The 17012-nt window shown below is 43.8% G+C and overlaps 1 protein-coding gene across 1 annotated transcript in view; it reads left to right on the top strand.

Annotated features, from left to right (window-relative positions):
• Nucleotides 1–1440: 1440 nt before the first annotated feature.
• HCN4 (hyperpolarization activated cyclic nucleotide gated potassium channel 4) overlaps nt 1441–17012 on the top strand; it is a 303347-nt gene continuing 287775 nt past the window's right edge. Inside the window, exon 1 of the mRNA XM_063926470.1 lies at nt 1441–2483. Coding sequence (XP_063782540.1) covers nt 1807–2483 — 677 coding nt within the window. The 5' untranslated portion in view covers nt 1441–1806. The remainder of the gene's footprint in view (nt 2484–17012) is intronic.

The following is a 17012-nucleotide window of genomic DNA, read 5'->3' on the forward strand; positions in this document are numbered from 1 at the left end:
AAGTCAGGAAGAGGGTGGATAAGGGTGAAACATTTAAATATAGAAAAGTGTTAGAACAAGTCGGTTCACACTCTGAAATAGGAGTATGTTAACTACAGAAGTACAGATAGGAGACATTTTATATGGAAAATGTAGTAAATGCCTAGAATTGGCTTTCATGAAATTTAGGGGCACATTTACTAAGGCTTAAATCATGGATTTCCATATGATTAAGGCAATTTTAAGTATCAGGACTGTTTACAGCAGTCTGTTCAACAAAGTAAGACTGGAGATCACAGTTTCCTTGTTCTCAGCATAACTGCACTTTGTAACATGCTCCAAAATACTAAACTTCTAAGAATGACATTTGCATGTGTAATCTATGGCTTCAGCATCGCCAAAGATGGGTATTCGGATTTCTCTGCAACGTGCTGTACTCTGTGCATGCGCTGACTGAGGGTTCCACATGTGCATTAAAAATACCAGGTTAAAATCGGGAAGTTCATCCTTTTGCCATTGCTATAGCCAAGTGGTGAAAAGAACTTTCAATAGGTTTCAGGCAACACCAGGAGAACCTCATCATATCCGCTGCCCAGAGTGGCATTATAGATAAATTGGGTTCTAAATTCACTAAATATCATGGCTAATAGCAGTGATAAGAGATTACACCTTTTGGGAAATTTTCAAAGTAATAGTATACCCCACAGTTTTCAGAAATAAAACTTGTTACAGTAGTATTACTATAGACTTAAAGCTTAGCTGAGAATTCAGGAACCAAAGATACACTGCTACTGTGAACTTGAAAAAATATTGTTTTATAGATAGATAGATAGATAGATAGATAGATAGATAGATACTGTATATAGTATTTGTGTGTGTGATAAATGTACATATTGCTGTGTATCTGTTAATTTAAAGATATAGACAAATGTAAGTGCAGCAGAATATGCTGGTGCTTTATAAATAATTGTTAGTAAATATAGATGAATATACTCTCGCTGAAAGAGTACATCTGGTACATGTTGTATGAATTGTGCAGAAAAGTATGAAACTAACACTTTTCCTGCTTACTCACATAAACATTTCAGCAAGCCATCTGTTTATGTATACACATTCCTATGTACCTAGGGACACATTATGTATAGGAAACTAATTAACCCATCTTCTTTTCCAGGCATTTAAATTTGACCTCATGCTTGCTGTCAAAGAGGTCATAGCCCTATGACTTGAAAGTGTTAAAGCTCTGTTCATGGGCTCAAAGATATATAGCTTGTGTGTAGTCCACGCTTCTATGGCAACACAATAGATCAGATAGCTTCATGAATATTGCCAGTAGCAGGGGCTGCGTGAGGAATAAGTGATCAGTCTGATGTCAGCAGCCTCTGATGCTGCAGCTTCTCTCAGACTGTTTAGTATGGGCAGCAGCTAGAGTCAAGTAGACAGGGAGGGAGGAAAAGAGGGAGGGAATTCTCTTTTTCTCTTTTTATTATGATTTGTTCTTTTATTCTTCTGGACAGCCCTAGTCCAGTCCCTCCCCTGGCCAGCTGCTGACTGAACTGTTCTGCCTGTCTGTTGCATTTAATACCCTCCTGCAAAGTCTTCATCGTCTCATTTCTTGGGATCTGAGCAGAGACAGGCAACATGGACCACAGGCTCCTCCTGGCACCTCAAGCATTGTCGGGATGCTGCGATTGCTGCTGATTCTTTTGAGCCTCAGACTTCCCAGTCAATGTGTGTCTGAGGGAGCAGGAGGTGCTGACATGCCCCCAGCAGTGGAAGATAGGGGCTGATTCTATAGACTTGAGTGGGGGAGTATCCTGGCAGACAATGGACAGATTGCACCCCTCTATGAGGAAGCGTCTGTACAGTCTCCCTCAGCACATCGGATCAAAAGCATCTATAATGGATGGAGAAGAAGGTGAAGAGAGGGACACCTGGAGAAAGAGCATTAAGCTCAAGCCATTGCCCTCACCTTCTTCACTTAAAATTCTTGACCCGCGAACTGGAGCAAAGGAAGCCCATCTAGTTATGGAAACTGAAGTAAGCAAATCCCAAAGAACCAGTAGCAATGGAGACTGCAGGAGATTTACAGGTAGTCTCTCCTCCATTGCTAGCTGTGGAAGGCACCTTCATGATTCAGACCCCAGCGAAGGACGAAGGCTTATATCAGAGGGGGACCTAAGCCCTACTGATGAGAAGTCCCCTACAATGGATGCACAGGGAGAATCAGGTGTAGGCCATTCCCAAGCTACCCAACCTGTTTCCCAACCTCCGGGCATTGACCAGCAGAGCAGTGCTGTAAAGGTGGAAGGAAGAGAACAGACTTTATCTGGTGGAGATGAGGAGCAGAGTAGTTTCATGCACAGACAGTTTGGGGCACTTCTACAACCTGGGGTGAACAAATTTTCATTACGGATGTTTGGTAGTCAGAAGGCAGTGGAAAGAGAGCAAGATCGGGTGAAATCTGCAGGATTTTGGATTATTCATCCATATAGCGACTTCAGGTAATAAAACAGACCTACAAAGACTGCATATCTAGTCCAACAAGTGTAATTTGTATCATAATTACAACTCTTGGCCTAGGAATTGATCAGTCAGTTTATTGGCTGACATACATTATGACATAGTGCTTTGTTTCATTTAGGATTTTGCATACGGAGATATTTTGAAAGAAATTGCATTGTGATTCACCTTTGAAAAGGGTGATCTCAAGCTTTGTCTCACTGCTTTTTCTCTGTAACCTTGAAGGAGTCACTCTACTTAGACCAAATTAGTAACATTGTAATCTTCTAGGGTGAATGAGCATGCTTTTTATTTAAGAAAAATACATTATGGCAAAAGGTTGAATGATAGTAGCAACATAGTAATGTGCTTTGCTGTATTCATTTCTATGAATTAGAAATCATTTTAGAGAGGCTGGGCCTAGGATTGTAAGAAGGCAGTCTGTTTTCGCAAGCTACAAATCTCCACAGTGAGCCACTATATGAAGTATGACGGTCAGTACACAGTTAAATGTTTATATTCATTGTACATTCTCACAACTTCTCATAAAAAAGTCTTCAAACAGATCTTGCACATCCACACCAGGAAGGGAGGGTATATGGGGGAGTACTTATTCCACACTTTGCCCTTCTTTAGCCTCACTATTAGCAGATAAGGGTTATATTATCTTGGTTAGATTGCTAATAGTGCCAGAAATCTAAGATGAAGCCAACAACAGAGTACAGTATTATTAAGTCTTTTCCTGTTGTATTTATATTCCTGATTTAGCATTATAAATTGTACTATGTATGACTGATTGAAAAAAATTTCAGTAACTGGACTAGGTTGCTAATTTACACTGTGACTAATCTGTGCCCACAAGTGATAATTGTGAGAATAATCAAAAAGAGAGTAGGAATAAAAGTGCAGATTAAAGCAAGTTTTTTTTGTATTTGTTACGGACAATGCAGCAGACATACTCACTAAATACAATGATAAAATGAAATAGATGGCAGTCAGGTTTTTAATTCTAGGGCATAGCTAAACTGTGCTTTGTTCAATAACTCTTTTGCTGTTGTGTAAAAAAATTAAAGTGAATGATCAATAGAGCATTATTGCTGCTTTGCTCCATCAAGTATTACCCTGCATTGTTCCAGTTGGCTGTGTGGAACCTTCCAACCACCATAGGGATGAATGATCCCTTATTACAGTTCAGATTGAGCTGTATTCTATTCCCAGAACTCAAAACGATGTGGCAATGCCTGTGTACATATACCCTTGTAGGCTTTCTCTGTGCTTTCCTTCTCACACTGGGCAACATATTTTTACCACATATTGTATGTTGGTTTTACACTGTTAAACCTCCATTCTATTATAGGAGGCTATTCTTCTACCCCTGTGATAATACCTGCAACATCTACTTGAATGACTGAATGCAATCATTCAAGTTCTTAATTTGTTTTGGTAAATTATATTCCTGTTTAATGTGGCTTGATAATTACCATTTATCTTGGTATTTGGGTAGGATAAGCAAAGGTTGAATCATACTACGATCTGTTTTTTTCAGCTACTAGAGAAGCAACAGTGTCAAAACTGCTGACTTCATATTAGCACAGACAATGAAGTCTCATTCAACAGAACACTGCTAAGTCGTATTAATAAATATAGGTTGCACACATAATATTGTAAGAAAAAAAGCCTACAATTTAGTCGTTTGTGAGAAACCAATAATTATTGGCCTATACATCAGCATTCTTTGAAGCAATTCTACGTTTCGCAGATGATTGTGTATAATCACTGTATGGGGTACACAGATCACTGATTCTGACCAAAACGCGATGAGAATCAGTATATCAGGTTGTCTAGCATTTTGGGTTTCAGTGACAAATCGGGCTTGTATATTCCTAGTGTATGGTAACAATCAGTTGATTTGCAGACCGTTACTTGTGTTTTACTATTAAAATCACCACTTTCACGATTTGCAGATCTGTCTTTGGATGAAAGAGATCTGTGAATCACTGTAACTTATCTGTAATGTACGGGCACATATTGGTGGATTGGTAAATCCTTCAATCGGGGGGGGGGGCAGAATCGGTGAAACTTTTTTGTAATAGCTGAAGTATGGGCCCCATTAAATGAATTATCTTCTTGATTGAATTGAAATCACATTGTGCATCATTATTTGGATGCTATTAATTGTACACATTTTTACTTTGATGTTTCTAACAGAACAATACTTAGAAACTGATATATTTTTCTAAATAAACTACCTATCATGCTGATGTAGTATATTATTATATATTTAGGTTATGTTTAGTCATGACTAGCCTGCTGTGTAAGTATATTATTATTTTAAAAGGCAGAAAACAAGACAAATCCATTCATGGGGTTCCCTTTTTCCGTTTGCAATATTCAACACAGTGTGTATTAAATAACTAATGAATCTTAAATGCTAATTCAGATATTGTTCTTAATATTTTAATATACTTATTGCAGAGTAGTAAATATAAGCTGAGCACCCTTTATTCTTGTTATTAGAGAACCTTATGAGTATAGTATGTTTAGTCATACCGTTAATAAATGATATAACTAGTGTATTTTTGGCGCACAATACAGCAGTTTCAGATGTTAAAACTATCATTATTTATTATTTAAAATGATACAAGACACTGAAAGGAGCAACACAGTTTTAGAAGGGTAACAATCCGAAGACATGAAAACTAGAGCCTACAGTCTGAAGAAAATGTGGAAACAGAATGCAGAATATGGATTGAACAGTGGTATAGTCAAGTATGGACCCATAGTTGTATTGATGTTCCAGATGTCAGGTTTATTCTATGGAACTCTAGCCAACCACATTTTGTCTTCACTTAGAAATATACTGCTTTGAGGGTTTTTCTACTATTTGCTGCAGGTATACTTTCTTTTAATGTAATACAACTACAACGCCTATTTCGGATTGTGATAGGCCCAGTGAAAATATAATCTTCTTGTGCAGCCATCCACGTGTAATAATTAGACCGAAGGTTGACGAGTTGCTACATTTTGGGGGCTCGCATGCAGCACCCTACTCCACAAAGGGCCACACATAATAAAAAACATGATTTTGATTACAAAAGTAAGTCAATATAAACAAAGGGAATGCATTTTATTTTTAAAACATTTCAGCTGCAATTGATGCTTGTTTTCAATGTAAGCCACTAGCATTAAATTATTTTAGTAGAATTTTTATGTCTCATAATTGTCCAGCATTTCCGGGGATGCACAGCAATAGTAGTAGTACCCATTAATATGCCATCAGTAACAGTTGCAGTAATAATGTCCAATAAAAGGATACCATTAATAGCAATAGAACATATTCATTACTATTATAGTAGTAATAGTGCTTAGCAATATACAGTACTAGTAGAAACAGTAATGGCCATTAATAGCCACATTTCTTAGTAGTGACTAGTAAAATCCTAAGAATAGTAGTAGTGCCTTGTAATAGCAGCTCCTGATATGCTAAAAAAGGGCCTCATTCATAGGTGTATGCAAACCCAAATGCATACATCTCCAATCATTAGATATCGGCACATGCTCAGGATCTGTACTGTGCATGCGCAAGTCTCCATCTGTGAGATCGCGTGCAGTTCCCCCTTAGCCGCAGCTTGATTCACATGATGCTGTGTTTGGGGGGCAGAGCTAGTTTAGCGACAGCGTCGTTCTGCAGTATGGTTATGTGCTGACTGAGCCCATGGTCTGCGTCTTTGAACGCAGACTTCCTGGCACCAGCCGAATCTTACACGGATGGCTGAGAGCTGTGACCGTAAATTTTTGAACGATGGCCGCAAAGGTTATTAAATGCTGCGTCTGTGGAAACAGAACTTGGATCGCTTATGCTGACAAGTGGTGTCTGTTTCCTACAGATGCCTCCTGCTGCATTTTCAGCAGCGAAAATCATCCATCTTTGAATGAGGTCCAGAGTTTTTTCTGTTTTGTTTGTTTTTTAAAGAGTTTTTTATTGGATTGTACAATCCAGTGCCGTAACTAGACATTTTAGCACTGTGTGCAAGAAACAGATGCCCCCCCATCATATTCAAAATAATACCAATTCATATTGCGTTGCACAGTAGCGACACTTACATACATTACACCAAGTAGAGCCCCTGTCACACATTACGCCAGGTAGAGCCCATGTCACACATTACACCAGGTAGAGCCCCATGTTACACATTACGGCAGTCAGAGATCCCTTTTACACATTACAGCAGGCAGAGTCCCCTTTTACACAGTACGGCAGGTAGAGTCCCCTTTTACACATTATGGCAGGTAGAGCCCCCTTTTACACATTACGGCAGGTACAGTCCCTTTTTACCCAATACGTCAGGTAGATCTTCCTTTTACATATTACGGCAGGCAGAGCTCCCTTTTAAACATTACGGCAGGTAGAGTTCTCTTTTACACAGTACGGCAGGTAGAGTTCCCTTTTACACATTATGGCAGGCAGAGTCCCCTTTTACACATTATGGCAGGCAGAACTCCCTTTTACACATTACAGCAGGCAGAGTTCCCTTTTACACATTATAGCAGGTAGAGTCCCCTTTTACAGATTACGGCATGCAGAGCTCCCTTTTACACATTACGGCATGCAGAGCTCCCTTTTACACATTATGGCAGGCAGAGTCCCCCTTTTACACATTACGGTGGGTAGAGTCCCCTTTTACACATTACGGCAGGTAGAGTCCCCTTTTACACATTACGGCAGGCAGGGCTCCATTTTACACATTACGGCCGGTAGAGTCCCCTTTTACACATTACAGCAGGCAGAGCTCCCTTTTACACATTACAGCAGGCAGAGTTCCCTTTTACACATTATAGCAGGTAGAGTCCCCTTTTACACATTACGGCATGCAGAGCTCCCTTTTATACATTACGGCAGGCAGAGTCCCCCTTTTACACATTACGGCAGGCAGAGTCCCCCTTTTACACATTACGGCGGGTAGAGTCCCCTTTTACACATTATGGCAGGTAGAGTCCCCTTTTACACATTACAGCAGGCAGGGCTCCCTTTTACACATTACGGCCGGTAGAGTCCCCATTTACACATTATGGCAGACAGAGCTCCCTTTTACACATTACGGCAGGTAGAGTCCCCTTTTACTCATTACGGCAGATATAAGTATTTGGAATAATATCACTTACAAGTGCCTCCAGGAAGAGGACCAGGCAATGGGCTGTAACAATAGGATGCAGCAGCCAGTGGAGGGACTGAGGAAGATGGAGGTTACAGCAGCTGCCAAGTGCCAAGACATACAGCACATGTGCACAACCTGCAATTTGAGGGCAGAGCCAAATACCACAGGGGGCAGGTCTTAAATAGCAGCCTGTGGCTCCGGCTTCTTTACATAAAAAAATGATCAGAAACTCCCCATGTGGACTGGGCAGCTCTGCAGCGGGAGGCAGTGTAAGAGAGCGGGCAACAGCCATCCAGGTGGTGCTGCCAGATGGTGCGCCCACAGTGCAGTTGCGCTGTGTGCAAGGCACCACTGGCACACACCTAGTTATGGCCCTGGTACAGTCACACATAAAATACAAAACAAGAAAGGTGAAGATGGTATATCCATGCGTATGTGTAAACAACAGCAAAAGTTATCAAAACATTAGAACTGACGGGTCTAAAATAGGATGCTAAACAAGAAAGGTAGCAATGGTCAAACAAATGTGTACCACATTTTTAACAATAGGAATAGGCAATAGAGGCAGAGTGGCAATTTGCAGGGTTAGAGGAAGGGAAGAGGGAAGGGAGGGGGGACTGGACCCAGACAGGAAGGGCTATTAAAAAAGGCAGATAATTAACTAAATGGGTTTTAACTGAAAAAAAGGAGGTCCGGGTGTCCCAATTTATTGTAAATGATAAGAATGCATTACAGATAATGCTCAACATGTATTTCATTTTGTTTATGTGCCGAATTCTAGGGAGGACGGCCTGCAGCGAGGGGGCAGATGGTTTCTTCCAATCAGGGGTGTCAACACGTTTTTTGGTTGGGGGGGCAAGAAGAAATCTCAGTTTCGCGCCCCTAACTTATGACCACCTTAGCACACTTGTACCTGTACTGAACTCTATGGAGTAGCTGGGAGTGAGTGTCCCCTTGTACACATTATGCCGGATAGAGCCACTTATACACATTACGACAGGTAGAGCCCATTATACACATTATGCCAGGTAGAGCCACTTATACACATTACTGCAGGTAAAGGCCATTATACACATGATACCAGGAAACCCCTTATACACATTAGGCCAGTTAGAGCTCATTATACACAATATGTCAGGTAACCCCTTATACAGATTATGTCAGGTAGAGCACTTATACACATTACACCAGGTAGATCCTATTATACCAGGTAGCCCCTTATACACATTATGCCAGGTAGAGCCCATTATACACATTATGCCAGGTAGAGCCACTTATACACATTACTCCAGGTAGAGCTCATTATACACATTATACAAGGTAGCTCCTTATACACATTACGCAAGGTAGAGCCCATTATACCAGGTAGCCCCTTATACACATTACGCCAGGTAGAGCTCATTACACATTTGCACACATTTTCCCTGGCAGAGCCACTTAGGCCCAGATTTATCAAGCCTTAGATCTGGGCCCTAGTCAGAATGAGAACTCTGCAGGTTCAGTAAGTGAGGTCTCATTCAGAAACAATGAGAATTTATAGCTATCGAAGCCAGTTCTACAAGGGGCCATAAAGTGCAGCTCCTCTTTGTGTTCTCTGGCACTAAGCAAATACACAATTAGGTTAGAGGAGAAAAGGTTTTTTCACAGTAAGGAGAATACGTGTTGGAATTCCCTGCCTGAGAGAGTAGTAACTGCGGACTCAGTCAAAACCTTTAAGAATGGGTTAGATAAATTCCTATTGGATAACGATATTCAGGGTTATGGTGCGTAGTCACGCATTATAGTTAATATAACTAGTCCTAACATAAAATAACTAGTCCTATAATAGGACTGCACAGGAGACCACAAATAGGTTGAACTCGATGGACAATTGTATTTTTTTAACCTTAGTTACTTTATCATACATAGTATTTGAGGTTGAATAGAGGCAAATTGCCCATCGTGTTCAACCTGTTTTAAGTTGTGATGATTCTACATACTTGCTAAATAATGTTTTATGACTAGTTAGCTACTATAACTCATGTTACCCCCGGATTAACCACGTTGATATTTTAAGTATTATAACCTTGGATAGCTTTTTCATTCAGAAATTTATCCATTCCTTTTTCTCTAACGTCCTAGAGGATGCTGGGGACTCCGTAAGGACCATAGGGATAGACGGGCTCCGCAGTAGACATGGGCACTTTAAGAAAGAATTTAGTTCCTGGTGTGCACTGGCTCCTCCCTCTATGCCCCTCCTCCAGACCTCAGTTTGATACTGTGCCCAGAGGAGCTGGGTGCTTTTCAGTGAGCTCTCCTGAGTTTACTGATAGAAAGTATTTTGTTAGGTTTTTTATTTTCAGGGAGCTCTGCTGGCAACAGACTCCCTGCATCGAGGGACTGAGGGGAGAGAAGCAGCCCTACTCTCTGAAGCTAGGTCCTGCTTCTTAGGCTACTGGACACCATTAGCTCCAGAGGGATTGGTACGCAGGATCTCACCCTCGCCGTCCGTCCCAGAGCCACGCCGCCGTCCCCCTCACAGAGCCGGAAGATAGAAGCCGGGTGAGTATGAGAAGAAAAGAAGACTTCACAGGCGGCAGAAGACTTCATGATCTTCACTAGAGGTAACGCACAGCACTGCAGCTGTGCGCCATTGCTCCACACACCTCACATACTCCGGTCACTGTAAGGGTGCAGGGAGCAGGGGGGGGGCGCCCTGTGCAGCATTTGGGACCTCATGTTGGCAAAAGTACACATATATACAGCTGGGCACTGTATATTTGTATGAGCCCCCGCCAAAATTACTGTATAAGCGGGACAGAAGCCCGCCGTCGAGGGGGCGGGGCTTCTCCCTCAGCACTCACCAGCGCCATTTTTTCTCCACAGCTCCGCTGAGAGGAAGCTCCCCGGACTCTCCCCTGCTGATACACGGTAGAAGAGGGTTGAAAAGAGAGGGGGGGGCACATAATTAGGCGCAAAAACTATACATACAGCAGCTACTGGGTTAACATTAAGTTACTGTGTTATTCCTGGGATATTATAGCGCTGGGGTGTGTGCTGGCATACTATCTCTCTGTCTCTCCAAAGGGCCTTGTGGGGGAACTGTCTTCAGAAAGGACATTCCTTGAGTGTGTGTGTGGTGTGTCGGTACGCTTGTTTCGACATGTCTGATGAGGAAGGCTATGTGGGAGAGGAGCGGGAGCAAATGAATGTGGTGTCTCCGCCGACGGCGCCGACACCTGATTGGATGGATATGTGGAAGGTTTTAAATGATAATGTTAATTCCTTGCATAAAAGATTTGACAAGGCTGATGCATTGGGACAGTCAGGGTCTCAACCCGTGCCTGACCCTCTGTCGCAGGGACCGTCAGGGTCTCATAAGCACCCACTATCCCAAATTATTGACACAGATACCGACATGGATTCTGACTCAAGTGTCGATTACGATGATGCAAAGTTACAGCCAAAATTGGCTAAATCCCTTCGATATATGATTATAGCAATAAAGGATGTTTTGCACATCACAGAGGAAACCCCTGTCCCTGACACGAGGGTGTATATGTATAAGGGAAAGAAGCCTGAGGTAACTTTTCCCCCCTCACACGAACTGAATGAGTTATGTGAAAAAGCTTGGGAATCTCCAGATAAGAAAATGCAGATTTCCAAATGGATTCTTATGGCGTATCCTTTCCCGCCAATGGATAGGCTACGATGGGAATCCTCCCCTAGGGTGGACAAAGCTTTAACACGCTTATCCAAAAAGGTAGCCCTGCCGTCCCAGGATACGGCTACCTTCAAAGATGCTGCTGACCGCAAACAGGAGGTTACCCTGAAGTCCATTTATACACATTCAGGTACCTTACTAAGACCGGCAATTGCGTCGGCCTGGGTGTGTAGTGCTGTAGCGGCATGGACGGATACCTTATCTGAGGAATTGGATACCCTAGATAAGGATACTGTATTATGGACCCTGGGGCATATAAAAGACGCTGTCCTATACATGAGAGATGCTCAAAGAGACATTAGTCTACTGGGTTCTAGAATAAACGCTATGTCGATTTCTGCCAGAAGGGTCCTGTGGACTCAGCAATGGACAGGTGATGCCGACTCAAAAAGGCATATGGAGGTTTTACCTTACAGGGGTGAGGAATTGTTCGGGGAAGGTCTCTCGGACCTGGTCTCCACAGCTACAGCTGGAAAGTCAATTTTTTTGCCTTATGTTCCCTCACAGCCTAAGAGAGCACCGCATTATCAAATGCAGTCCTTTCGTTCACAAAGAAACAAGAAAGTCCGAGGTGCGTCCTTTCTTGCCAGAGATAGGGGCAGAGGAAAGAAGCTGCACAACACAGCTAGTTCGCAGGAACAGAAGTCCTCACCGGCCTCTGCAAAATCCACCGCATGACGCTGGGGCTCCATTGGCGGAGTCGGGCCCGGTGGGGGCACGTCTTCGGAATTTCAGCCACATGTGGGTTCACTCCCAGGTGGATCCTTGGTCAATAGAAATTGTGTCTCAGGGTTACAAGCTGGAATTCGAAGAGGTGCCTCCTCGCGGTATTTCAAATCGGCCCTACCATCTTCCCCCCAAGAGAGGGAAATAGTGTTAAACACAATTGAAAAATTGTATCTTCAGCAGGTGGTGGTCAAGGTTCCCCTCCTTCAACAGGGAAGGGGTTATTATTCGACCATGTTTGTAGTCCCGAAACTGGACGGTTCGGTCAGACCCATATTGAATTTAAAATCTCTGAACCTATACTTGAAAAGGTTCAAGTTCAAGATGGAATCGCTAAGAGCGGTCATCGCAAGCCTGGAAGGGGGGGATTTTATGGTGTCACTGGACATAAAGGATGCGTACCTTCATGTCCCCATTTATCCACCTCATCAGGCGTACCTAAGATTTGCGGTACAGGATTGTCATTACCAATTTCAGACGTTGCCGTTTGGTCTCTCAACGGCCCCGAGGATTTTCACCAAGGTAATGGCGGAAATTATGGTGCTCCTGCGGAAGCAAGGTGTCACAATTATCCGTACTAGGACGATCTCCTCATAAAAGCGAGTTCAAGAGAGCAGTTGCTGAACAGCGTATCTCTTTCACTGAAAGTGTTACAGCAACACGGCTGGATTCTCAATATTCCAAAGTCGCAGTTGGTTCCTACGACTCGTCTACCCTTCTTGGGCATAGAGGATGCTGGGCGCCCGTCCCAAGTGCGGACTTCTTCTGCAATACTTGTATAGAGTTATTGCTTCAATAAGGGTTATGTTCTAGTTGCATCGGTCTTGAACTGATGATATGTTGTTTTCATACTGTTGACTGGGTAGTTATCACAAGTTATACGGTGTGATTGGTGTGGCTGGTATGAATCTTGCCCTTGGATTAACAAAATCCTTTCCTCGTTCTGTCCATCTCCTCTGGGCACAGTTTCTCTAACTGAGGTCTGGAGGAGGGGCATAGAGGGAGGTGCCAGTGCACACCAGGAACTAAATTCTTTCTTAAAGTGCCCATGTCTCCTGCGGAGCCCGTCTATCCCCATGGTCCTTACGGAGTCCCCAGCATCCTCTACGGACTACGAGAAATAGATTTACCGGTAAGTAAAATCTTATTTTTAAATCCAATTATAGAGTCCGCCATTACCACCTTCCCTGGCAGGGAATTCCACATCCTGATTGCCCTAACAGTGAAGAACCCTTTCCTCCGTTGCGTTCGGAACTTTCTCTCCTCCAGTCGCAGCGAGTGCCCACGTGTCCTAAATTGTGTTCTTTTAATAAATAATTCCTCTGATAACTCTTTGTGATGTCCCTTTACATATTTGAAGATATTAATAATATCTCCTCTAAGGCGCCTCTTTTCTAGTGTATACATATTCAGCCTAGTAAGTCTATCCTTATAGTCCAGTCCTTTAATCAATTTAGTAGCTCGCCTTTGAACACTTTCGAGTTCACTGATGTCTTTTTTATACAATGGTGCCCAAAACTGAACACAATATTCCAGGTGCGGACGTACCAATGCCTTATACAGCGGCATGATTACATCCGAGTCCATTGTCTCAATTCCCCTTTTTATGCACGCTAGCACCTTACTTGCCTTCTTTACTGCGTTTTGACATGTGTGTACGGTTATTAAGCCTATTATCAATGAATACCCCCAAATCTTTTTCCAACTCTGTTTCCTAGGCGTTCCCCATTTAATATGTAGGATGCAAGTTTGTTTTTAGTCCCAAAATGCATAACCTTGCATTTGTCTGTATTGAACCTCATTTTCCATTTAGACGCCCAGAGTTCAAGTTTAGATAGATCATTCTGCAAGGACTCCACATCCAATTCTGAACTAATTACCTTACACAGTTTAGTATCATCTGCAAAGATTGACACTGTGCTTTCCAGGCCTATTTCTAGGTCATTGATAAATATGTTGAACAGTAGTGGTCCGAGTACGGACCCTTGTGGTATTCCGCTGACTACTGGGGACCAGGTTGAGGACTTCCCGTTGACCACTACTCGCTGTACCCTGCTATCCAACCAGCTGCTTATCCATGTGCAACTAGTTTTTCCTAGGCCAATCTCCTTTAATTTGATCATCAGTCTCCTGTGAGGAACCGTATCAAAGGCCTTTGCAAAATCTAGGAAGACCACATCCACTGCTTTTCCTTGATCAAGATTATTGCTCACTTCCTCGTAGAAGCTAATTCAGTTAGTCTGACATGACCAGTCCCTCACAAACCCATGCTGGTTCTTGCTAATAATCCTAGCGGACTTTAGATACTCCTGTATGACGTCCCTTAGAATTCCTTCCAATATTTCTCTTACGTCCTAGAGGATGCTGGGGACTCCAAAAGGACCATGGGGTATAGACGGGATCCGCAGGAGACATGGGCACACTATAAGACTTTGAATGGGTGTGAACTGGCTCCTCCCTCTCTGCCCCTCCTCCAGACCTCAGTTAGAGTTAGATTCTGTGCCTAGAGAGACTGGACACACATTAGGGGAGCTTTCCTGAGTTTCTCTGAAAAGACTTTATGTTAGGTTTTTTATTTTCAGGGAGACCTGCTGGCTACAGGCTTCGTGGGAGTGAGGGGAGAGAAGCTGACCTACTTCTTCTGAGTTAAAGGCTCTGCTTCTTAGGCTACTGGACACCATTAGCTCCAGAGGGTTCGATCACTTGGTGCACCTAGCAGCTTGTTCCCAGAGCTGCGCCGTCAACCCCCTCACAGAAGACAGAAGCCGGGTGAGTATATAGAAGAACAGAAGACTTTAGTGATGGCAGAAGACTTCAGTAACGAGGTACCGCGCAGCGGTCGCGCTGCGCGCCATGCTCCCACACATACTTCCAACGGCACTTGCAGGGCGCGGGGGAGGCGCCCTGGGCAGCATGTTACTGAGGTTAAGACTGGCAAAGAGAGATATATTATAAGTGCCCAGGCACTAAATATAAGCCCCCGCCAGTATAAAGATTCAAAATTGAGCGTGACTACAGCGCGCCGAGATGGGGGCGTGGCTTAGCCCTCACAGCTTACCAACGCCATATTTCTCTCTTCACAGACTGCAGAGACGCTGGCCCGGACCTCTATTATAACAGCGCAGATATATTTCTCAGTATTGAGATAGGCTCTGGGGTGTGAGCTGGTAAACTCCCTTTGTGTTTCTCTAACAGGCTTCCCTGTGAGTCTGTCCCCTATAGCCAGTGTGTGCGTGTCGGTACTGTGTGTCGACATGTCTGAGGCTGAGTGCTCCTCCCCGGAGGAAGTTGCTGGGGGCGCAGAGAAGGATTTGGGAATGACTCTGTCGGCACCGCCGACTGCTGATTGGGTGAATATGTTGAGTACATTGAATGCAAATGTGGCGTTATTGTCTAAAAGGCTGGATAAATCTGATTCTCAGACACAAACGTGGAGGAAATCCATGGAGGACGCCTTGTCTCAGGTACAGGCCCCCCCAGGGTCACAAAAGCGTTCCTTTACCCAAATAGCGGATACGGATACCGACACGGACTCTGACTCCAGTGTCGACTATAGTGAGGCCAGTTTACATCCAAATTTGGTTAAGAGTATTCAGTACAAGATTGTGGCTATTAAAGATGTTTTACATATTTCTGAAGTACCTGCTGTTCCTGATACAAGGGTTTGTTTGTATAAGGGAAAGAAGCCTGAGGTGACGTTTCCCCCCTCTCATGAACTGAACGCTCTTTGTGAAAAGGCTTGGGAATCTCCTGATAAAAGGTGACAGGTTCCCAAGAATTTTTATGGCATATCCTTTCCCCTCTGACGACAGGGAAAAGTGGGAGTTATCTCCCAATGTGGGCAAGGCTCTGTCACGGCTGTCCAAGAAGGTGGCGCTTCCGTCTCCTGACACTATTGCCCTCAAGGACCCTGCGGATCGTAAGCAGGAAACGACATTTAAGGCCATTTATGTCACTACGGGTGCACTCCTCAGATCTGCCATGGCGTCGGCATGGGTGAGTAGTGCTATTGCTAAGTGGGCGGATAATTTGGTTTCTGACATGGATACCCTGGATAGGGATAACATTCTTTTGACTCTCGGATATATCAGGGACGCTGCAGCTTACCTAAAGGATGCGGCGAGGGATATTGGCCTCTTGGGATCAAGGGCCAATGCCATGGCAGTGTCGGCCAGGAGAGCGCTGTGGATTCATCAATGGAATGCTGATGCCGACTCCAAGAAAGCTATGGAAGCTCTCCCTTATAAAGGTAGTGTCTTGTTTGGTGACGGCCTCGCTGACCTGGTGTCTACCGCTACAGCGGGTAAGTCATCCTTTCTTCCTTATGTTCCAGCACAACAGAAAAAGGCACCCCATTATCAGATGCAGTCCTTTCGGCCTAATAAATACAAAAAAGGAAGAGGGTCGTCCTTCCTTGCCTCTAAAGGTAGAGGTAGGTTAAAAAGATTGCCTGCAGTGCCAGGCTCCAAGGACCAGAAGTCCTCCCCGGCCTCTGCGAAGTCCACCGCATGACGCTGGGGCTCCCCTACGGGAGTTCGTACCGGTGGGGGCGCGTCTCCGACTCTTCAGTCAGGTCTGCTTTCACTCGGGCCTAGATCCTTGGGTGTTAGACATAGTGTCCCAAGGGTACAAACTGGAATTTCAGGAGATGCCCCCCCCCCCCCCCCCTCCACCACCGATTTTTCAAATCAGCCTTGCCAGTTTCTATCCCAGAAAGGGAAGTAGTGAGTGCAGCGATACAAAAGTTATGTCAACAGAGTGTAATTGTCCCGGTACCCCCGTCTCAATGGGGAGAAGGGTTTTATTCGAGCCTCTTTGTCGTACCAAAGCCGGACAGCTCAGTCAGATCGATCCTGAACCTAAAATCCCTCAATCTGTATTTGAAAACTTTCAAGTTCAAGATGGAATCTCTTCGAGCAGTGATCTCCAGTCTAGAAGGGGGGGAT

This window comes from Pseudophryne corroboree, chromosome 6, assembly GCF_028390025.1.
Source record: "Pseudophryne corroboree isolate aPseCor3 chromosome 6, aPseCor3.hap2, whole genome shotgun sequence".
NCBI classification, from domain to species: Eukaryota; Metazoa; Chordata; class Amphibia; order Anura; family Myobatrachidae; genus Pseudophryne; species Pseudophryne corroboree.